Source organism: Cricetulus griseus, chromosome 8 (genome assembly GCF_003668045.3).
Source record: "Cricetulus griseus strain 17A/GY chromosome 8, alternate assembly CriGri-PICRH-1.0, whole genome shotgun sequence".
Taxonomy (NCBI): Eukaryota; Metazoa; Chordata; class Mammalia; order Rodentia; family Cricetidae; genus Cricetulus; species Cricetulus griseus.
This window is the reverse complement of record NC_048601.1, coordinates 48348779-48373846: the sequence shown is the minus strand read 5'-3', so window position 1 is coordinate 48373846 and position 25068 is coordinate 48348779. Positions and strand designations below refer to the sequence as shown.

General features: G+C 42.8%; 1 protein-coding gene across 1 annotated transcript in view; it reads right to left on the bottom strand.

The window, feature by feature from the left end:
• Nucleotides 1-25068, bottom strand: part of Suclg2 (succinate-CoA ligase GDP-forming subunit beta) — a 265264-nt gene that overhangs the window by 6209 nt on the left and 233987 nt on the right. Inside the window, exon 10 of the mRNA XM_027428935.2 lies at nucleotides 16605-16725. Within this exon, the coding sequence (XP_027284736.1) occupies nucleotides 16605-16725 (121 nt within the window). The remainder of the gene's footprint in view (nucleotides 1-16604; nucleotides 16726-25068) is intronic.

The following is a 25068-nucleotide window of genomic DNA, read 5'->3' as shown; positions in this document are numbered from 1 at the left end:
AGAAGCGGGGGTAATTTATCAAAGCATGCTCTGTTTTAACCACACAGGAGCAAAGAGAACACCAGACAGAGTTGACAGGGTTTGGGTGAAAAAGGCACAGCACTCCTCTCCCCCTACTCAGGCCAGCCTTTCACCCCAGAAGCATGAAGAAAACTACACTCCAGTACAGAAGTGTACAGAAACCTGAATCACTATTTTAATAAGAACTCTGTGTGTGTGTGTGTGTGTGGGTGGGTGTGGGTGTGCGTGCGCGCGCGCGCGCGCGCGCGCGCGGGCCTGTAGAGGCCAGAGGTTAATGTTGGGTGTCTTCCCCAGTCATTCTCTATCTTATGTTTTCAGACAGAGTCTCTCACTGAATCCATACTTCACCAATGTGGCCAGACTGGCTGACCAGAGCCTACTAACCTCCCCTTCACCACCACTACAGCACAGGCATTACAGGTGTGAGCTGCTGCACCCACCTTTTAGCATGGACCCCAGGGAGCTGAATTCAGGCCCTCATGTTTGTACAGCAGGCCCTTTACTGAGCCACCTCCCCAGCATAATTCAGTTTTTATATGAATATGATGACATTATTAAATATATACATTGACTACATGTTACTAGATTTTAAAATATGGTGATAATATTGAAAACAGCACATGCTTGCTGCCTATATGTGATTAAGGATTCCTAAGTATCATAATATTCAAGTCTCAAAGCAAGCCTAAAATCAATTAACATATTAGCCCCATTTTACAGATGGTGTAACCAAGGCACCAGGACACTTAGCAACTGACCCAATGACTCCAGCAAGTCGGAAGATGAGACAAGACTAGAGTTCAGATTTGTCTGATATCAAAACCACATCTTAGCTATGCACTGTGGAGCACCATGTGAAACAGAATACTAGCATTCTTTAAGCTAAACTTTCACTTTTGATCTCACTAGAGGAAACCGAGGGTAGGGAATTTATTTGGCCAGTCAGTCAGTGAGCTATCCCAGGCCTGATTCAGCCTCCTGCTCTAAATCAGTGCTGGTTCACTATGGCTTTAGAGCCCAGCGCAGCCCACAGCCTCTTTGTATGCTACTTGTAAGCTAAGAATAGTTTTCATATTTTTAAATAGCTGGGCCAAAAATCAGAGTAATATTTTGTGATACATGAAAATTACATGAAATTCAAATTTCGATGCCCATAAATAGAATTTTGATGGAGCACAGCCAAGCTGCTGCACTTGCAGACTGCTGATTGCTGTGCTCAACACTGGCACAGCCAGGGTGGGGACAGAGACAGTATGGCTTACAGCGTCTGTCCTGTCTGAGGCCTGCAAGCATTCTACACGGTAGCAGACTCCTGAGAGTCCAGTATCCCTGTGCCCATAGCAGCAGACTCTCAGGATTCCAGGGGCCCCAGGCCCACAGTAGCAGACTGCCAAGGGTTCAGTGTCCCTTTGCTCTGCTCCTCCTTTCAAGCCATTACCAGATAGAGAAAAGCTGTTTTCTGGAGGACTGAGGACTTTTTTCTTTTTGATTAAGAAAATGTTTTTTTTTTTATTTTATTTTATATACTAACTCCAGTTCCCCCTCCTCTCCCCCCTCACTTCCCTCCTATACCACCCTCCTTCCACTCCTCAGAGCACAGTAAGGCCTCCCGGGAAGTCAACAAAGTCTGGCATACCAAGTTGAGGCAGGACCAAGGCCTCCCCACCCCACCACCCCCCTCCTTGTATCAAGGCTGAGCAAGGTATCCCGCCAGAGGTTCCAAAAAGCCAGTCATGCACTTGGGATAAATCCTGGTCCCACTGCCAGCTCCTCCCCCCTCCCCCCCACCAACAGATCAAGCCACATAACTGTCACCCATATTCAGAGAGCTTAGTTTGATCCCATGCAGGTTTTTCAGCTGTCAGTCCATAGTCCATGAGCTCCCACTAGCTTGGGTCAGCTGTCTCTGTGATTTTCCTCATCATGCTCTTGACCCCACTGTTCATATGATCCCTCCTCCCTCTCTTCAACTCAACTCCAGGAGCTCAGCCCAGTGCTTGGCTGTGGATCACTGCATCTGCTTCCATTAGTTCCTGGATGTAGGTTCTATGATAAAATTTAGGGTAGTCACCAATCTGATTATAGGGGAAGGTCAGTTCAGGCACCCTCTCCACTATTTCTAGGAGTCTTAGCTGGGGTCATCCTTGTGTATTCTTGGGAATTTTCTCTAGCACCAGGTATCTCTCTAACCTCATAATGGCTCTCTCTATCAAGATATCTCTTTCATTGCTTCTGGTGGTTTGTTAATTTAGATACTATATCATATCTCTTTTCTCTGTCATTCTTTTAGAAATGGAACAATTCAACAAACATGCTGAAAAAGAGATCATGTACACAGTCCCATTCATAATAACTCCCAAAAACATAAACATCTAAGAATAAATCTCACCAAAGAGGCAAAGGCTCTACAATTTGAACTTCAAGTCTCTAAAAAAGGACATCAAGGAAGGGACTAGAAAATAGAATGATGTCCCATGCTCAAGGATCAACAGAATTAATATTGGGAAAATGATCATTCTACCAAAAGCAATTTACAGATTCAATGCAATTCTAATCAAAATCCTCACAACAATCTTCACAGAGATACAAGCAAACAATCTTAGCGACTTTATTTTTACTGTGAAGAGTCACTCTGACCAAGGAAACTTGCTTACAGTTCAGAGGGTGATTCCATTACCATCATGGCAGGCAGCACAGCAGCAGGAAGGCAGTTATGGTACTGGGGCAGTAGCTGAGAGCTTACATCTTGATCCAAGGCAGAGAGAGAGAACTAACTGGAATGACATGGGGGCTTGAGCCTCAAAGCCAACTCTCAGTGACACACCACCTCCAACAAGGTCCCACCTCCTAATCCATACTGAACAGTTCCATCAACGGGGGCCCAAACACTCAAAGACAAGAGCCTATGTGGGGCATTCACAATCAATCACCATAAAAAATAATCTTAAATTTACATGGAATGGAGGGTCTCACTATCCCTGGGGAGCAGGTTTGGGGTGGGTTGGGGGGGTGGGGAGCATGGGAGGGCGAGGGAATGGGGGAATGGATATGCAAACAAGAGTGCTTCTAAAATAATAAAAAAAATTACATGGAACCACAAAAGGATCCAGATAGCCAACACTATCACTAACAGAAGGAATAAGGCTGGGGGTGGGGTTGCCATTATAAATTTCAAGGTGTATTATGAAGTTACAGCAATAAAAACAGCCATATGGTACTGGCATAAAAACAGATGTGTAGACCACTGAAACAAAATAGGAGACCCAAATATGAGCACACAGCTAAAATCATCTGTTATTTGACACAGATGCCAAAAACACATTGCAGAAAAGACAGCATCATCAACATGGTGGTTGGAAAACTAAATGTCCACATGCAAAATGATGAAATTAGGTCCACACCTATTACCTTACACAAAAGTTAACTCCAAGTGGATCAAAGAGCTCAATGTTTTCATGGAAAAACTGAAATTGGTAGAAGAAAACTTAGGCAGTACCTAACAAGATACAGATGTAGGAAAGAACTTTCTGAATGAGACTCCACTTGACTAGGAATTAAGGCCAACAAGACAATTGGAATTTCATAAAATTAAAAAAAGAAAAACTGCACAGCTAAGAGAACAATTAACCTAGTGAAGAGGAAGCCCTCAAAGTGGGAGAGAATCTTTGCCAGCTATCCATCTGACAGAGGACTAATGTCCAGAGATGACCCACATCTAAGGTTGAACACTCTGCCTGGAAGCCTACAGAGGGTCTTAGTAGTGTTAATAATAAGAGTTCAGATGATAACGTTTACTAAGTTCAGGACCATTTAGACTACTGGAAACACATCTGTGCCTTACAATGATGCTGTTACCTGTTTATGTGTGGGAAAGGGTGTATGTATGTCAATTCATGTGTGTTTGCCCATGAATGTGCCTGTGGTGTATCTGCAGAGGTTACATTACTCTCCATCTTCTTTTCTGAGACACACTCTCACAGAACCTGCAGCTCATCAATTGCTTGACTGGCTGGTCAGCAAGATACTGGGATCATGCCATCTCCCTCCCTGTGTTAGATGACAGGCACAGACTGTCATACTAGGCTTTTGATTGGATGCTCAGAGTTCAGATTTAGATCCTCATGCTAGAGTTGCAAACAATTACCCACTGAGCCATTCGCCAGGTCAATCAACACTGACAGATTTTTATACTCATATTATAGATGAGAAAGTTGAGATTTCACAGCTGGTTTTGTCCCTAAGTAGCTGAATGACTTGGGAAAATCACTGTCCATTTGAGGCTTACCAAAGCCTACATTTTAGTAAAATGAAGGTTGATACAAGACAGCCTGTGGAGTTGTATCACAACCATGGTAAGAACACATTCAGCGTGTGGACAGGCCGTTGGCTTCCAGGGCTGCTATGGGAGTAAGCAGCTTTGGTAGCAGGAAGTCTCTGACTGATCCCAAAAGCAAGGTTCAGGATCACGTGTCATGTGTGTTCACCGAGAGATAATCCTAGATGCATATGCTTTTGCTTTCAATTATGTTCCCCCTCAAAAAAATGAATATTAATGCAAGCCATGTTCAACTGCAACATTAAATTAGAATGCAAAGAATCCTCTGGCAAGCAGAAACAGGCTGCAGCACTATACTCACTCCCATCAGCTATAAGGATAGGCCAGACCTTTCGTTATTTTAAAAAAGTTTTATTCGCTCTTTGAGAATTCATACAGTCTTGATCAATCCCATCTCCCAACTCCTCTCTCATCCACTCCTTCCCATCCAACCAACTTTTGTCTTCTTTTTTCACCCAAGCACTATTTGGATGTGTGGACTTCGTTAGAATGCGTTGATTTTCCAGGGGCTATCCTCTCCTCCTAGCAGCTATCAGTTGCCAATAGACAGGGTGGGCTTCATGCTGCTCTTCCTCTGCATGCTGGGATTTGGTCATGAGCTTGCTTAGGTCTTACAAATGCTGTAGCACAGATCTTTTGACGAGATCTTAAAATCTTCAAGGCCTTTTCTTTTATACCTTCCTTATGTCTTCCTCTAGTTTTCAATCCTTGTGTCCTCTAACTTACGGATAACATAAAATAACTTTGACTGTCCCAGGCATCAGTCTAAAATGCTGACCTTGAACTCCATGGCCCCTTGCTATGGTTTGTTTACAGCAAGCATGCCCCCTCAAAGATTCATGTGTTGTATGATTGCTCTTCAGCATTTTGGCACTGAGTTGGTGGAGACTTTAAATAGGTTCTAATGGAAGGTAATTATGTCATGAGGACTTACCCTTAAAAGACTAATTCAGGTCTCAAGGGACTGGATTAGTTTACCTTGAAATGTTTTGCCACAAAAAGAGTGAGGCAGCCCTTGCTTCAGTCTCTTGTCTTTCTCTTTTTTTTCTCTCATGTAGTCCAGGCTGGCCTCAAACACTACATAGCTAAGGTTGATTCTGAATTCCTAATCCTGCCTCAAGCTCCTAAGTGCTGCTGTCACAGGTGTGCACAGCTGTGCCTGCTCTCCTGCCCCTTGGCTTGCCAGATATCTTTTCCAAATTCAACTTGGCCAAGGGCTGTCATCCAGGCTCTCATAGATGAGCAGATGCCAGCTTTTCAGAAGTAGAGCTAAATAAACTCTTTTCTTGATAAACTACCCAGATCTAAGTATTTTGTTACAATAGTACCAGACATACTAACAGACAGCCTGAGAAGTCACACCACTGCAATATGGTAGGCGACTCTATAAGTACAAGAGGGAAATGACTGAGTGTGGACTCGATTGCTAATATTTAACTTGAGGAACAAAAAACAAAAAAACAAAACAAAACAAAAAACCTGTATTTGAAGAGCTTGATATTGCTTGCCAAATTCTAACTTGACTCTCATGAGAAATTTACATGCTGAGCCTGGAGCTCGAATTAGAAATGGATACTGCAAGGAGTTTCCAGAACTCTAGGCCTTCCTGCTGGGCTCTTTTCCACTTCAGAGGTCTGCAGGATATGGCTCACAAGCCAGACCTGTTCCGATGTTTGTTTTTGTACTAAAAGACTTAACTAGGACCGACCGAGGTGTGGCCATCTCTCCCTGCACTGTCCAGAGCTGCTTCAATACTCACTGAGACCTGAGTAACTACAGCAGGGATCTATGGCCACAAAGGCCAAGGGCTGGCTCTTCACAGGGAAGTTCACACTCAGAATGCCTACGCTCATGTCTAATGGACTGTGTCAGGTAAGAAGTGGCCTCATTTGGTTCTTTCCCAGTTTGCAGCTCCACTTTACTTCCTGTTCCTGATGGAGTAGCATGCTGTATTTCTAGGGGAGGACATCCCCTGTGTGATTTGACTTGCCAACGGCAAATGCTTGGCTCAAAAGCCCCCACCATTCCTTTTGGTATCTGTGGTGTACAATTATGATTATGGAAACTTTTCTTTCTGAGTTACAATGCACCAGGATTGCACCAGTGACACAACACTCCCAGAAGCCATGGTCAATAAGCAGGTGATGGCATGGGATGGAAGCTGTCTGCTCTGCTCCAAACAGTTATGGAGTCTATCTGGATAGCCTAGGAATAGTTTCCAGGTGGTGTTCTCCAGAGCAGTCTTATTGTAGGTAAACCTGTCATCTGTAAAACAAGGGACAGGATCTCCCTGCAGGTCTCCTCCTTAATGGCAAGGTGCTGATCAGTCTAACTTACAGTGTTAAATGGAGAAACTGAGGCATGAAGACATGAATTGATCGGTCACACAGATAACATCAAGGAGGTAGACAGTGAGTCTGTGTTAGATACAGGGTCTGGTGCCTACCATGCTCCACCTGGAACTACAGCTCAGACAAATGGTGCCATGTGCTTTTCTTGAAAAACTGCCCACTGCCTAAACTGACAAGCTCTGACCAGAGTCAGCCACTCTAGGGGCAGAATGTGAGGTGAGCACTGAGGGGCAGTGCTGATTAGCATATCTCCCCTAGGGGCAGAATGGTCTGAGATGCACACAGAAGGACAGTACTGATTAGCATATCACCCCTAGGGGCAGAATGGTCTGAGATACTGAGGGACAGTGCTGATTAGCATATCAGCCCTGTTTCTTTCTCACCCATCAGTCTCTGTCTTGAGAAAGTGATGGTGAAGGGCATTTGACTGGAGCATAGGACTGGGGAATGCTGGCATGGAGAGACAAGTCTGTCCCCCAGGGCAAACCCAGGCCACCTACTGCTCCATGGGCTTCTGCTCTAGAGGAGGCAGGCCTGTTGAGGTCAAGCAGTGCCGGAGTCTAGGCCTGAAAACCTGACTAAACCTGGAGTTCACAGTAAAGAAGATCCACAATGAGGTGCATGGTGCATACGTAAGTATCTCTGTGATCAGCAAAGACAGTAATATTTGGATCTGCTCAGTACTCAATTTCTCACCAGGATGAGAACTCTGAAGGGGAGCGACCTGATGGGTTCTCTCAAAGGCCCCACCCAGTACCTGGGCCTGGTTGGATGGGTGTAAAATAAAAAACAGTGGTTCTCAGGTGAGCCAAGTAGACTAGATTGGCACCTGTGGGATCTAGACTTCTTTGGAAGGCAGAGAGACCAGGCTGGCCTTGGCAAGCAACCACTGGGACAGAGGTGCCAGGAAAGAACATAAGATAGAGAACACAGATGCACTGCTCAGAAGGCTTGTGGCCTCGGTGTCATTAGACCTTATCATAAACAGTTGTCTGTCATATCTACCTCCATCCATCAACCCCACCCAGAGCATGGGGACACTGCATAATGCAGGGTTATCCTCTTTAGAGAAGACAGCTTACAGTTATGACAAGGCCGCAGATATCCAAGTGGCAGAGATGCTGGGTTCTGCACATTATCTATCTAGAGGTGACATGGGTGAAACGTGAACTGCCTGAGAGGGCAGATTAGAAGTCTCAATCCACAGAAGCTCTCCCTATTCTGAGGAAGGCTTCAGGCTAGCACCGCAAAGCTGGTCTACGGCTCAGGAGCAGCACAGTTTAAGCATTACTAAATGCTTATCCACCCATCACGGAGAAGAAGCTGCAGGCTTGGTTCCCTCCAGTGCCGTGTGTGATGTAAGCTGGTGAAGACAAAGTGAACACTAAGAAGAAGGTCCACTGGGGGAAGAGGCAGGGTGCAGTGATTAAAGGGAGGAGAGGTAAGAGACATATTGCATTTCACTGCAATGAAGCCAGTCCCAGGCAGGGCATGTCCACAAAGAATGCCGAAGGAAGGGAGAGCTGAAGGAGGAATGAGGACTCCGGTGAGGTGGGGAGGAATGCAGGGTTCAATGCATAGAAAATGGGAACCTGGACAATGGCTTGAGAGCAATGAGAAACAAACATTGGAGGGAGGAGGCACCACTGATGCAAACAAGGGATTCCTTTAAGAACCACAGGAGGCAGCAGGAGACATGGGAGATACACTCAGGCAGCCTGGGGATGACCCTTGCTAGAAACAGCACAAGAGGCCAGGGCTCAAGGAAGAGAAAATGAAAATGCAACTTGGTACCAAGCACACAGTGGAAGCAAGCACCCAAGAGGTCACTGAAACATGGTAAAGGGCAGAAGCCAGGAACGTGATCAGACAGCAGAGGGCCTGCCTCTGCTGTGCATCAATTTCACCCCGCTTAGCCACTGTCAGCCCACTCAGGGCTCTGTCCTGTTCATCCCAGACATGAACAGAAAATGCAGGCTCCAACATTTTGTTGGAGACTCTAAGCCACAGTCTGCCGAGTCCAGCTGTCTTGGTGGGAGACAGAGGCAAACTTTCTTCCCTCACTTATCCTGTGTGCATATGCTATGGTATGGCAGCAGACTTGCAGAAGGCATGTCCATCAAGCAGACAGATACAAATGAAAGCTTGGAGGCTCCTTCTTGCTGCTGCTTTAAAACTCACAGATCTCTTACTCTTGTCAGCAGATGAAAGCTTTCTTTGTGCCCACACTGATAAGCATGCTTGATCACATTGCAGCAGTGGTGGCCCTAATGTGTAAGCACTGCAGTGGATGAGGGAAAGCAGATTCTGTCCCACACCAACTGAGCAAGAGCCACAGGATACCTTACACTCTCCCCCATCGGCGAGTTAGGGAACACTACTTAGAAAGTAAGATGTTTGTGTTGGGGGTGAAGTCTGGAGTGACTGTGTCCTGTTGCCGTGTCAAGGACACCAATGTCTCAAAGCCATGAAAATGGCAAAGCCTTCCCAGGGTGAGGCACAGAGGAAAGGCAAAGTCTTCCTCTCATCCAAGTGTGAGTGTTTAGAAAGACTGACCAGTATGTGCCCACTACCATCCAAAGCTTCCTCCTACTGGCTCTACAGCCTAAGACTGCTCTCCTACAGACTTCCCACGAAGACCTGCTAACTCCTCTTCCCTGAGCTACTGTACATAATTACCATAATTAAGCAACTGAGTTTCTGGGCATAGAAGGTACCTTCCCTCAGAGTGCCCACCCCACCCCATCTCTTCTGAATGTGTCTGTTGGTACTTCATTCCCATGCTGCCCCAGTCAGGTTCTAGATAATGTGTTGGAGGGTGTGAGACTAAGAACCCTTGTACAAAGGGTACAAGATTCTGGTTTCTGAAAATCTTTGCTAAAAGAAATACAAAATGTTTGCAATGCTGAGACAAAGCATTTGGTGCTGGGAGGAAAAATGGAATTTAAAGAGCTGGCTAAGAGGAATGGAATCTGATCCACAAACTTTCCGGGCTTGTTATTATTAGTTGTCGTCGTCGTCGTTAGTGAGCTCAACTCAGAATCATAATGTGCACCCGAGAAAAGAGCAAATTCTTCCTCAGGCACCTAAGAGATGCAGGAGTGTGCTGCAGATTTAAACGGAAGAATGCATTTTTAAAAAGACACTGGAGACGTTAGCAAATCTGGATGCCACAGAACAGTAAAAATGTACACAGAACCTACAACTTTGGTGGAACACACCTGTAGCACCAGATACAACTATCTATCGTTATCTATACATTTCTCAGCAGTACCACAGACCATGCTGGATAGGTGCATTTTACAGGGTTCTCTGTACATTCCAGGAAGGGGAGGACTCATTCAGAAACCATGCTCTTTATCCAGCTAGAAACTGGTATGTGGTTGTTACTCGAAAGTCTTTTAAATAAATAGGTCTAGGCCGATTGAGACACTGCATACATTGTTTGCTTAGTAAGGCCACTTAATGCATGGGATTATGATGTTATCATTTTTAAAGGAGAGAAAACCCTTCCTAGCCACAGGTAATGACAGTTTGCAATCAGGGCATAACAGAGAACAAGGATTTGGTACACAACATTCTGACAAAGTAAGCCTGACTTGGTGGGCAAAAAATTCCCTTTTGAGGATGTTTCTAGTATATTGTGTGTGGGCCAGAGTTGTCATGATATGGATGGCGAATGCGTGAAACTTAGACAAGAATGCTGGGTCTTCCACAGAGACAATAAACAAACAAGCAGGCTGTTGCTTTGTTTACAGGAAATAGACACTATTAACCTAACAGGCCATCTGGTTTTGGAAACACTTGCTATCTTGATTATTAGAATTCTCACAGTTGTGTGGATCAGACAGAAAGGAGCTGGAGTGTCTGAGCCTTCGAGAGCACTAGGTTAGGGCTAGTGCCAGCAGGGACTCACTACGTTTATTCCAATTCTGGCAGAATTGCTCTACCACCTATCATTCTACTATGCCCCCTCCCGTCATTCTTCCCTGTCCTTTACCTGCTCTCCAGGTCACAGCCATGCCACTGGAATCCTGGTCCTCAGACTTAAAGCTCTTAGGCTCCCTCTGTTGTCTGTTGTCTGTTGTCTCGTGTGTGTGTGTGTGTGTGTGTGTGTGTGTGTGTGTGTGTGTGTGTGTGTGTTTCTCCCTGTTCTTCTGCCCTCCACTTTGTTCTTCACATGACAGCTCTGTCTGAGACTCTAGCCAGTGGTGTGGACTCTGCATCAGCCTCACCCATTACCCTGTTCCTTTAGAGATTGCAGCAAAGCCCACACTCTCTCCATGATGGCCTTCTCACCTATCCAGGACCTAGGCTTCAGTTCTCACAGTGTCATGAATAGACTTCCAACTCCCAGGTATGAATTCTGACTTTCATCCAATAACTCCCTCTTCTTCCTTGTCAATCACTCAGATCTTATCTAACCAGATAAAACTTGGAAATTCCCTATTTGTACTATTTATTTTCTAATATTTATTTGGGGCTGGACATGGCATGCATGCCTATAATCCTAGCACTCAGGATGTATAGGTAAGAAGATTATGTGTTAAAGGTCATTGGCTACATAGTCTCAAAAAACAAGTCTCAAAAAACCAAAACAGCAAAAACCACACATCATTGTTTCTATTATATTAAAAGCTAAATTAAAGTTAAAAATTACTTCTGAAAGTCACACTTACTAATTACATTAGTCGATAATGAGTAAAAAGGGGATGACAGATAGGCACACATACACACATATATGTATAGATGATACATAGAATAGATAGATATGAAAGACACATTCCAGAGAAGGGCACCAGTAGCTGGGAGAGTACATAGAGACAGAAACAGGCTAATTACGGGGTACTAACTACATAAAGTAACCAGGGATAACAATGGTACATTTTTTGTAAAGCTAGAATGAAATCTGTTTTCACCATGAAGAATGATATAGGTGAGGTGCACATAGCTTTACTTGATTTAAACATTATAAAATGTATACGTGTTTTAAGCATCCCATTGTACCTCATAGCTATGTATAACTATTGTGTTCTTATGTATTAGACTGAAAGTAAAATTAAAATTAAATGAGGAGCATAATGATGAAAGTGGCTGAGTCATAAGCACCCAACTCAGGAGACACATGCTTCTCAGGAATCTGTTTCCTTAGATGACATAGCATGGGCTGGTTTGCATTAGTTTTATTATGGGGCTGTCTTAGTCAGGGTTCCTATTGCTGAGTCGAAATACCATGACCATAAAGCAAGTTGGGGAGGAAAGGGTTTGTTCAGCCTACATTTCCACATTGCTGTTCACTCCTGAAGGAAGTCAGGACAGGCACTCAAACAGGGCAGGATCCTGGGGGCAGGAGCTGGTGCAAAGGGCATGTAGGGTGCTGCTTATTGGCTTGCTTCCCTTGGCCTGCTCAGCCTGCTTTCTTATAGAATCCAGAAACACCAACAGTGGGCTGGACCCTCTCCCATCAATCACTAATTGAGAAAATGTTTTACACCTGGATCTCATAGAGGCATTTCTTCAACTGAGGCTCCTTCTCTGTGATGACCCTAGCTTGTGTCAAGTTGACACACAAAACCAGCCATTATAGGGGCCTTTCTGGCTTAAACCTTCTCCAAATTCTGCATTTTTGTTATCAATGGCCAGAGCTCAGATCTCAGTCAGAACAGAACTCCTTATGTCCCTATGTTTACTGTGTGGTAACGACTCAGTTTGTGGAGAGTCTTATCTTGGTGTTGGCCTGCTCGCCTCTGAGATACTGCACATACTCTAGGTTCTTCTGTGTTGGTGTGAGAACCTACATCTCTCTAAGAACACCAATCACACGAGATGTTAATCTGTATGGCAGAAAACAGGAAACCTGCTAGGACTCCAGAAATACCAAATTCACCTGATTTTTCCCTCTTGGTAAACAATGCTACGACAGAAGAGAAACCAGAGGATAGTGAGGATAGTGCCAACAGTCACTAGGGACAGACTAGTCTTGGCCTCCATCAGTTTGGGAGGCAGTGTTTGCTTTGACCTTGTCTTGAGTCATCACTTTCAGTTTTCCAGGACACAGACATTTTGATACCATTGTTGTTTGTGAATTTTCAGTGATTCAGGCCAGGGCTATCTGGGCCCCCAAGAAACGGCTAAAAAGACAGGAACACGTTCTATGAGGGCAAACCCTCATTAATGTTTAGTGTATTGTCTATCATTTTTCTGTTTCATTTCTCATATTGACCTTTTTACATTTCTACCCATCCTCCTTGATGTTTAAAGTTCTATGACCTGTGATGGCATTTCTTAGTAACTAATTAATTAAAAAACATAGGCACAGACTTTAGAAGAATACTTAAAAGATGCAAATCTGATCGTCTAACAAGCTTAGAAATTTCAAAGCTTTTCTCTCTTATCTCAAACAGAGTTCTTACACAAACATCAGAGACTGTTTAGGGAGATAATCTTGGGTGTGTTGTTGTGCATATTTCTACGTATGTATCTCCCAGGTACCATGGATCACTGAATACTTCTGGAATACTAAGCATAGTGAGAAAATAAGAGAAGGGCTATTTTCAATTTGTGTGTGTATGCACACGTATGCTCACATGTGTACAGATGCAGGTGTGTGGGAGTACATGTGCATGTGTGTGTACATGTGTGAATGCGAGCGCGCGCGTGTCTGTGTGTGTGTGTGTGTGCGTGCGTGCGTGCGTGCGTGCGTGTGTGTGTGTGTGTGTGTGTGTGTGTGGTGTGCAGGCTGACAGAAGAAAACCTTGGCTGTTATTTTACAGATCCTGTTGGCCTTATGGTTTGAGACAGAGTTTCACATTTGCCTGAAACTCACGAAATCTGCTGGGTCGGCTGCTCAGGGGTTCTCCTGTCTTCATCTCCTCAGTGCTGGGATTATCTACATTACCTGGGTCAGGGGTTCTCCTTTCTTCACCTTCTCAGTGGCCTATATGAGTGTGCACTATACCTGGCTTTTCTTTTTTTAAATCTGGGTCCAGAGGATCAAACTCAGGTTTGGGTGCATACTACCTGAACTATTACCCCAAACCATTTTTAACTTTTAAAGAAAAATTAAATGGGAGTTAATTTCTTTTCTGGAAACATACAAATAATAATTATGTACAATAATGATACTTACGGGCCCAACAAGGACAGCTGGGAGAAAGCAAGTCCACTGCAAGAATACTTCTAATTATTTCCAAGTGTCAGATACTAATATGATTTGCTTACAAAGATCTACACCCCCCCACCCCCTGCCCCCATGAACACAAGCTCATGAATTGGGTTTTACAACATGAGGGGCAAGGGTCACTTTGAATATAAGAACAGTTTGACATCAACATTTTAATCAAAATTATAACCAATGCTGATGACCTCATTAGCTCCTTGGCCAGTTTTCTGCACTGTAGTGTCACCAATCATTGGCTTTTATTAGTTTTACAGAAATCAATTATGCTGTCTCTGTACTTCTACGATGAGTAAATTCTGTGGAATGGTCTAGTGTCCACACTGAACTTCGCTACCTGGAGATTTTGCCACCCTACTTTCTCCCCATGATCACTGTTTCTATCAAGTCCATGCTATCCTGGTTTTGGGTTGCAAGGCAGGCAGTTTCAGGTGAGGAAAAAGCTATGCTGCAGAAAGAGAGAAGAGAAATAAAGGAGACAGACAAGCTGGCTGCAGCTCCCTGGACTCTCATCAGGGGATGGGGTCCACTACAGTGTCAAACTACCAGCAGACTTCATCTCTAGGAGAACCCCAGCACAGAGCCTGGGGAATCTGGGCTTTCCCTAAGGTGATACTGAAGAAATAGACTCATTGGGGCTGCTGAATTTTACAACTAAAATGCAATGGCAATGTGGATGGCTTTCTGGAGTTTTTGTATTAAAACGCTCCTTTAATATGGGTAAGGTCTCTATGCTAAACTGACTGTCACACTGTGGTGGTAATGAATATGGGTAGACTGTGGTGCTGATGAGGTTACCAGGATAGTCATGTGATTGTGGGTGAAGCTGCAGATGTATCAACATGGAAGGAAGACAAAAGCCACATTGAACTAGTAGTCACTGACCATACAAACTATGTTTCAAGTGGCTGGTAAAAAGAATATTAATCTTATTAAGCCTTGGCTCTTGAGCACTTTCTGATGTCCTACTCAGTCAAGCAGGACATTTACAGGAAGCACTTCTGTATCCCAACATTGGGCTAAGCTACTCGATTAATATGGTGGCTGTTGCTAGGGAGATGCGCTTCTGCACCCAAGCATGGGACCGAGTGATTCACACTCCCCTGGAATACTGTAATGACTTTAAAAACCAATCAACACACTGTGCTATTCAGACTTGGTTATTTGGAGGCATTTTCTCAGGTATGACTGACATGAGATTGTCACTTGAAGGACAACAACTATTTTGGAGTTGAAGATAAAATGTATATTTTAAACTGAAAATTCAAACTCTTGAAAACTTGCACCTGCCACTCTGAACTTGACAGCTTCCCAATACTTCAAAGGCTGTCCTGATAGGTGTGGTGTTAACAGTAACAAAAGTGGATTTGGGGGCACTGTATTTTGAAATGTGTTAACCTTTGGAACATATGCATAATTGAAATAAAAAAATTATCAGAGCATGAGGTTATGCAACATGCAGGGGTGAAATTAACTTAGTGTGAGACATGCCAAGGGACTGGAAACAGCAGGTATGGGAACTTCCCTGAGGCCCCTTCCAGTCTCACACCAGAGCACCTTCCCTAAGGAAACCGCCTGAGACTTTACCGAAGTTCCAAGGAGAAACTCACAGCAACACCAGTAGATGAACAAAACACCCCCTCAGCTGAGAGTGATGCTGTGCACCTGCTTTCTTGTCCTAGGGAGGCTGAAGTAGGGGATTTTGAATTTTAGATTAGACTGGGTCCCATAGCAAGTTCAAGGGAAGCCTGGATTATATAGGGAAACTCCATTTCAAACAAAACAAAAAGAAAAAAAAAAACCCAAACAACAACAAAACCACTAACCCCTCCAAACCAAGGCATTATTACCTCCTGTCTCTGAGGCTAGACCTTCTTAAGATAAAGTCATACAGGAATTAATACAGGAGCACACATTAAGAGAGATAGGAAAGAAAGCTGGAAAACACCATCAGGGGTAATATTATAGATTTAAAAGCTATGGTTACAAAGATATTCTGTGTATAAATACACACACACACACACACACACACACACACACACACACACACACACACCCATCTCTCTTGGTTTCTGGTTTCCATTTCCACAGTTTCAGTCTTTTGCAGTCATACAGTGATAAAAATATTAATAGTCTTGACTCTTTTGAGAGAAAGAAACCAAAGTCACTTAATTTTCTTTTTCTCTTTTGTTTTTTGAAGACAGGGTTTCTCTGTGTAGTCCTGATTGTCCTGGAACTGACCCTGTAGACTAGACTAGCCTCGAACTCACAGAGATCCACCTGCCTCTGCCTCCTGAGTGGTGGGATTTAAGGTATGCACCACCACCCAGCCAAATTCACTTAATTTTAATTTCACTATAATGTTGCAATTTTCTATTTTACTTCTAGCTTACCGTTAATTTCTTACTGTGCCTGTTTATAAACTGATCCTACGATAGGACTGTATGTATGAGAAAAGAGAGCAGATATGATGGGTATATGTATAGCGGCGTCTGTAATACAAGAGCTTTAGCTGTGGAACCAGCAAATCTGGACTACCCTCAGCCAACAATGAGTGTCTGAGGAGCTGCAAGTGCACTCACCTGCTAGTCCTGAAATACTGTGTCTGTTACTGTCATTAAAGCTAGTTTCCTATCACCTTAGGAATTTTGTGGATCTAGAGCATGCTGGGCACATGCCTGTGGAAGGAATATTAGTGCTAGAAATTCCTGTGACTCACCTTCAAGCCGGACTACTAGTGGCACCTTGAGTTCTAACTCCCGGCAGGCTTTGGTGATCCCATTGGCAATGATGGCACAGTTGACAATCCCACCAAATATATTGACGAGGATGGCTTCCACCTGAAATCCCAAACAGGAAGGTGTCATTAGAATTTGGGCATATAACCTCAAACCAACTGGTTAAATAACAGTTGAGATAGTTAAGTAAGGCTCCTTAATTTGTTACTTTTTACACAGAGCAAGAAATACTGAAAACAGGCAAAAATGCCACAAGAATTAAACTTCAGTAATGAACAATTAACAATGTGTAACATTATTAACCCACATTACCACCAGTCTCATGAGCTGAGATAGATCCCAAAATGAATCTAATTTCTGTTCACTTCTCTATTTATTATATGCTGCCTTCTAGTTTCTTAAATACTGTTATTTGTAACTGGTTTATTATTTTTTTCAAATGAAAAGTACCATTAACAATTTGTGCATTTATATGATGTGTACTTAAATTTTGTTCTTGTGCCTAATCCAACAGTTTAAAGCTTGGAACTTAGTATGTGCTGTCTGCATTAATAGGTAAAGACTCCAACCTTGTCATACTTCTTAGTACCGTTTTAATATGCTGGAGGCACAGTCTCAAAATCCAGAGAGAGTTTCACTATGTTAGATAACAATCTTTTTGATTAAGAGAGAGAGAGAGAGAGAAAGAGGGAGGAAAGGAGAGAGAGAAAGAGAGAGAGAAAGAGAGAGAGAAAGAATGAGAATGAGAGAGAACCATTATAAGAGCCAAGTTGCTAACAGGAATTTTTCAGAAATGTAAATTTAAACCCATCATGTTCACTTCTTTGTACAGATTCTACATTCAGAGGCACATGGGGTAAAAAGAATATTGTACTTGTCTTAACTTGATAAATAGGTATAAAAAACCCTGTATAATTAACACAAAGAATGAGATAATGAAGATAATTCATTACTTAGATTAATTGATAACACCCACAGAAAATAGTTATTCATCAAGCGTGAGGCATCAAAATTCCAACAATGCAGTGGCAATTGAACTATGCTACACTAATTGCAAAACTTGTATCTATATGCTCCATGTCATTTTAGATCCTATGGGTTCCATATGATAAATGAACAACAGACAACAAAGGAGAAAAGAATACATTACATTTCTATAGCACTTAACTCTAGAATGTGTCATTACGTGAATTCTTATTTTTCTATTGTGATAATCCCAGAGCCCTGCCCATTAGCACAGTGAGGTTGATCATCTGTAGTGGAAAAGGTTATGGGGCTTGAAGGCCACAAAGCCAACACAATGCAGAGGCACAGCTCAAAATCTACTCTTTGCTCATCCATGTTGGCTGCTGAGGCTACAACTCGATTAATCTACATAGCTTCTCTTAAATATGGTTTCCTCATCTGTAGTATGTTAGTAATGGTCCCTGTTCCATAAGACTGCTGAAGGATGTCAACGAGATGGTATCTGTGCGCTACTAATCAAGTTGCTCTTAGTGTACATGCTTAATGGATATTTACACATGATTTTTCCAGCAGGCAATGACACTACTGGAAAGACTACCCAGACTATGTAATAGGAGCATAGTGACTAAACTTTAATAAAAAGGCGACAGCCTAGTAATAAAATAAATAAGCAATATTTTCAATCCAATTAGGGACTGGTGCTACTCCCAAGAAAGAAACCTCCCATTTCCATTCACAGCAGGCTAACTGGTAAGCAGAAGCCTGCTGCCTAATGACAACTATTAAATGCTGTTAGCACTGATGCTTTGTAGAGCAGTCATTTCCAAATAACTGTGGGATGGAGGGGAACTTGCCAGAACAATAGAAGAAAAAACACTCATGAGAAATAGCGCCTCTATGGGGTCTGAGACAGAACTGTAGAGGCACTCAATAGCATTTATGAGGTAGAACTGAGCATTCCAGTAAAGAACAGACCTGTGACCTCTACAATGTAAGGACAAGTTCATGTGTCAGCATCTCACTGAGTTATGGGGAGTCAGTGTGCTTGCTTAATCTATCTGAAACTATGTGATTGTACTATACAGTTCCCATGAACTTAGGTGAATTTATCTAAACAGGCAGCAGTGGAGAGGGTGAGAAAGAGATGATGTCTGTGACCCTGTGACAATTCTACTTAGTGGGTGAATGCCCTGGAGTGAGTGTCAAACACAAGCTGTGAATGTCTCAGTGGGTGTCAAGTCCCATGAGCCTCTCATGTAATAGTGTCTCACTGTGCTCAGCAGGAGTTCAGCATTAAACATAGTTTCTCCTCATAGAACAACCTTTATCTGAAAGGAAAGCAACACTTTAGCCAGTGTTCAGCCCCAGGATCTTAAGTAGGAAGATGTAATCAGGATAGAGGCAGAGATGGCACCCAACACAACTCATGGAGCAACAGCTTGACCTGGGAGGTAACCTGAGGCATAGCAGGAGAATGTGGCTGGAATCAGGGCTGGGGCCAGAAGCAGAGCTTCCCTGGCTCATTCGTTCCATTTTCAGAGTGGAATAACAACAAGATTTGATAGCAGTTTCCACTGGAAGCTTTTCTATAGGAACATACACAGGTTGCTTGGCTTAGGACACTGGTATGTTCAGGGCACACAGTGTCCCTTGGAGCCCTGGCAGAAAAGGGTGCCTCCTGGTTCAAGAGACCCCCTTCTAGCAGACTTTGCAACTCTCAGCTTCTTTCCCACTATAGAGTAATTTGCTGCAGTCATGCACTTTAATGGAAATCTGATTTAAGGTTTCATTCTGGGCCAATTTCTATAATTAACTACTGTAATCTGCTAGCTCAAACTGAGAATGAAATTAAGACAGTTTAAAAATGAAAGCCTTGTGACATCATTATTATTATTTAGCATTTATAAAGCATGTCACATTTTCAATGGTGCTTTACATATTCATTCATTTCACAACCACAAGCTTCTGTTCCACGATAATAGCAAAAGCAGCTTTTAACCTTTTACTATTTGTTTTTTAGCACAAAGAATTAAACCACCAACAACAATGACAATGATGATGACGACAATAAGAACCAACCTTCCCCTCCTATGCTGTAGATCTATATAAATATTCAGAGTGCTTCTAGCAGATTCTCAAGTGCTTAGAGGCACAGAGGCATTTCCAAGTTTTGGGTGAGAATCCTCAGAGTTGCTATTTACTGTTGCACAAAGTAAAGATCATCTAAGAAGGCAGTGAAGACGCCAGATAGAGCCCAGGTCCCCAGGTCCCAGACAGCTGCCCCCACAGCAGAGTTCGGGACAACTGCTGCCAGCAGCTGTGCAGGTGATTGGACCATCCAAACATAAACTCTCCAACGTCTCTTTGTGTTTGGACTTGCAAAACACACTCTGGCCACAGATTATAGTCCCTAATTAAAAGAATGATCTTAAAAGCAGAAAAGCTGCAGCCGTTGCTATTTGTTAAGCTCCCTTCAACACCAAATAAATAAATAAATAACAAAAGCCAACAATGAACCTTTTTGCTGTAGTTGATGAACATTGGGGTTTCTCACCAGATGAACTCTTATACAAGTGTTTGGAATATTCTAGAAGTCTTACAGCTATTGCTCCAATAGAACATGTCCTTGAATGCAGAGTGGCAGTAACAGAATGTAAGTGCATATCCGATGGTGGAGAGCTGCAAGGGAGTTGTAATCTTAACTATCAATGGAATTTTATTTTAGCATGCACATTTCTGGGAAGTCCATAATGTTGAATGAATATATTAATTTTGACAAACAAAACTCCTCCATTTACTACAAGATGGCAGGCTCATTATGTTACACGACTGACTAAGAGTATCACACAAAGCAGGTATAATTTTCATCTCCAATTTGTAGATAAGGAAACTTAGTATAATGAAAACCATTAGGAATATAGCACCATGACTAGCAAGCATTCTTTAGTGCTAGCAAAATTATGAGGCCCTGAGACATGCAAAGTTTAATATCTTTTTTTTTATTTTTATACCAATTCAACTATCAATATGGGAGGTACATAATACTCACCACATTTTACAGATGAAAAAAGCTGAGAATCAAAAAGGTAAACACCAGGTGAAAGATTATATGAACAGTATGCTGAGCTAACAACCACATTTCTTTTTCTTTAGTAGTACCAGGAGTCACTTTTACTAAATGCCAATGTTGCCACTGCTCAACAGAAAACAGGCTATCTATTTAAACAGACACTTTGAGGGTCTGTTCTGAACTAGGTACTCCTATAACCATCTAGATTGGTGGGACAATAATTGAAAACAGGTAAAAGTAGTCTTTATTTGCATCAGAAATTGCAAACTCTGCTAGGTTATGGAGTGAGGAAGCACAGACACCATTAGAACCAGAGTGTAAGACATTCAAGTGAACAGGGCTCTCAGACATATAAGTGAGGGCTACAGACAGAAGAGGCAGGTGATCAAGACTAGAAGTCGACGACCAGAAGAGGGCACACCCGGGAAAGGCTGAGGGACTGGAAAAACTGTGTCTCTGAGGAAGTGAAGAAAACCTGAGCCAGGAGCTGAGGTGTGAGAAACGAGAGGCTGCTCCCCAGCATCAAACCAAGCAAGCGTTGAGAAACCTGTGTATTTCAGGTACCTACATAGACCTCAATAAGATTGGGTAGGGAACACACATGTATCCAGCATCCACAATACATTTATATTAAACTCACAAGACAAGCTGTATTACTTCCATAAATGGTCAAATGGAGGCTCAGGGAGAGATAAAGTTCTGTTCACAGTTGTCACAGCTCATGCCAGCGTGTCTGGGATGTCTGCAAGAGCTGGCAATCTTGGGGCAGCTAGCAATGTGCATCAGGAGTTAGTCACTTTCTATTAAGGATGAGTCAGTAAACCTTCTGGGCTCAGGGAGCCAGGATGTTTTTTTTTTTTTTACAATTACAGAGCTCAGTTACTGCAACAATAGTCAGGTATACTACATAAATGAAAGTGTTTGGGTTCCAATAAACTTACAAAAACTAGCAGGGGCTGGTCTGGCCTGTAAATTGACTAACTCCTGATGTGGACATCGTTTGCTTCATTTAGCTTTCCCCAAAGCCAATGTAAGGGCCATCACCCCCTCTTCCTTGAATCCTCTTGAGATTTCTGACAGCACTCTTCAGATTTTAAGGTGTCTGCATTTCATTATTTTCTGACCATCATTGTCAACCACAGGTACCCAGGCTATCTAAGACGACCACAATATAGGTCAGTCCATTCCAACTCTACTACTACTCCTTAGAATGAAATGAAACAAAGCAAGAACAAAAACTATACTATTCACAAGTCCGCAAACGGAACCTTTGCTTTATTCTTTCCATCCTGACCACTGCTAGCAGTGAACAAAGGAAGGTTCTGTGAGTCATGGACACTTTGCTATGGCTGGTACAAATGATTAAGTGCTATGCTGTATGTAAAAGATGATACAGCAGGCTGGGGGAGGCTCTGCTACTATGCTGCATCCAAAATATGCTATATATGCTGGGGGATGGTTCTGTTACTACATTGTGTTTAAAATATGCTACAGCAGGGTGGTGGTGGGAGGTGGGGTCAGCGGGTAAAGTGCTTGCAGTTCAAGCATGGAGACCTGAGTTTGGCATGGTAGCATGTACTGTAAATCTGATGCTGGAAGGGCAGAGTCAGGAGGCTCCTAGGGTTCAATGTCACCCAGCCTAGCTGAGTGAGAACATGTGCACATGAACATACATGGACACATCAACACGCATAATAATGTAGCATATACATGAAGCAGGGTAAATCCGATAGTGCTTTATTTCTGCCCATTCCAATTTGGCATGCTAATATAGTGCTCTGCAGTGGGCATCAGGCTGATAAAAGTCAAGCAAGCATGTTTATATTAGGTGAGAATAAGGACCCTTTTCTTAAACACACTTACTTAATTCTGAACACTGTTGCTCTTGTCTAAGCATCTGTTTTTTTTCCTAGAGCTGGTTTCTCATTTTTGTTGATATTTTCCTGCTGAATTCTAATCATGTCTTCTAATCCACTGGCAACCAATGAAGGAGCATAAATGGCGAAGGAAATTAGATGCAGCTTAGATAATTGATGTCTGTACGCCTGGTTTTAATAAAAACACCCCGCTAAATTAGAGAGGAGTCTAAATGGATTCAGTCAATAAGGAAGTATTCAGGTGAGGAATCCAATCTCAGGCTTTGTCATAATCTTACAAATAAACCAACAGCTCAGGTCAATTGGGATGGGACGGGATTTGCTTTTGCTGAAATTTGGGTGGGCAAGTCAGGTGTGCTCTGCAGCCTGGGGTCCCTTCTCCAGGCTGGCTTGTGCACTCAGCTCTCGATAACACAGAGAAGGCTTACAGGACTCCCCTTCCCCAGCCCTGCAGGGGGAGGAAAGCTGCAGATGTTGGAGCTCTTTGTGCGAAATGACATATTTGCATATCACCTCCCTGTGTCCTCCTGTGTTCTTTAAAGCATCCCTAGGTCATTTATAATACCAAACCCAAGGCACATGCCAGGCAAACATGCATTACACTTTACTACTTAAGTGTAACAGCAAGAAAAAACATGTTTCTTTCCCCCAAAGGTTTCCATTCTGAGGTTGGTTTAACCCTGAAAAGTGGCTCTCATCGTGGTTGACCGCACTTTCTCAGTGAAATCATTCACTCACAGGGTTCACTCACAGGGTTCACACATAGTAGTGTGTTCAGAATACATCCTAAACATCTCAGCCTGAAAGAAAACGCCCTCTACATCCAATGGCAAGCAACAGTTTTGCATCTTAAATTCACCAATCAAAGTGAACACAACCATTTCCTTCAACCTTTGTCAGCATGAGCACAGCTGGGGTATCTGATGGGGACACCATCCCGGAACAGTGTTTTCATAAGGAGCCAGTTCCCATTCAGTCTGACTTCTGAGAACAGCTGGAGGAAACTAGCAGACAGGACTCACTAGTCCTTCACCTGTGTCTTCTCTTTGGGAATTCTTTTTTCCTGGTTGACACTGCCCCATGGAAATAAGTAACATTCCATGGAGGCTTAGTGTAATAAAGCGCCAATTCTCCTTGGTGCCAGGAGAAACCTGCTAAACACATGGAAACTTAGCTTACAAAACCATGTTTTAGCTCACATAGCAGCAGGTAATAGAATCGGTTTTAATCCATGCCAGTCTTCTTGTCTCACCCTCTCCAGCTGTCTGTTACTGGTGACTCCTGTGATTAGACAGAGGCCCCTACTCTAATTTGACCCACTACCAAGTTTTAAGGAAGTATTCTCAAGTCCTATTTCCTGGTGTCTAAATTTTGCTTTTAAATACCATTGCTCAATTAAAACTAAGAAGTGAGATGTCTTTAGTAATTTTCAAAAATAAAACAATTACATTTGTCCCTTCCCCCTTCACTTCTCCAAGTCCTCCCACAAGCCCCTCCTTACTCCCTTCAAATCCATGGTCTCTTTTTATCACTAAGTATTGTTGCATGTAAACATGCATATGTACATACATGTATATTCCTAAATACAAGCTGTTCCAGTCCATATATCGCTACCTAAACACATTTTCAGTGATGGCCGTTTGGCACTAGACAACCAATTGGGGTGCTCTTCTCTGGGGGAAAGATCAAATGAGCTTTGGTTCTCCACAACCTAAAATGCTTTGTTTATTTGTAAAAGAATTTTTCAGAGTTTTTGGTGTGCAATGCCTGTTTAAAAAAGGTAAAAATGGTAGTCATGGTAGAAAAGTAGGTCTTGGTCTTCAAAACCTGGGCCATGGCCTGGGCAAAAGCAGAACCCTGACAGGAGATTTCTGTGCAGAATGGTGACCCCTTCTGACACTCAGTCATTCCTTTCATACTGCTTAATTTGTAATTATGGCCAAGGATTTTTGTAATGACAAAATCCATTTTGAGAGAGAAAATGAATGCAGATTTTCAGGACAAGGTAGCAGAAGGGACACTGAGGCCATGGTAATAATATGCTTTCTAATTGGCTGTTCGGAAGGCTGTATTGATAAGATGATGAGGGCTGCATCCTAGCTCCACAGGGCAGCTGCTTTGGGAGCACCAGAGTTAAAACAACTGTATTATATAGCTGTTCCCCTAGTTCTGAAGTTATATAATACATATCTGAATTACTAGAAATTAAGATTTAGTCCATCAGTACCAGCCCACAGTGGCCTATACCAAGAAATACCAAACAATAAGAAGATCCAATTCACACCCCCAATAAACATCAACAATCTCATTAATTATTTATGTTTTAGTGCATATAAACAAAATAAATATGGACTCTTAGCACTACACAGGCCCAGGCAAACTTCCAGCATGAACACTAGTTTAACATATAGAAAACAATGTGAATATCGTACCATATAAATTCTAAACACACAATGCCCCTCCCCAAAAGTACACATTTCCTTAATTCTAAGTTTTCCAAAGTACATTCTGTAACACACTAGGCTTAAGTTA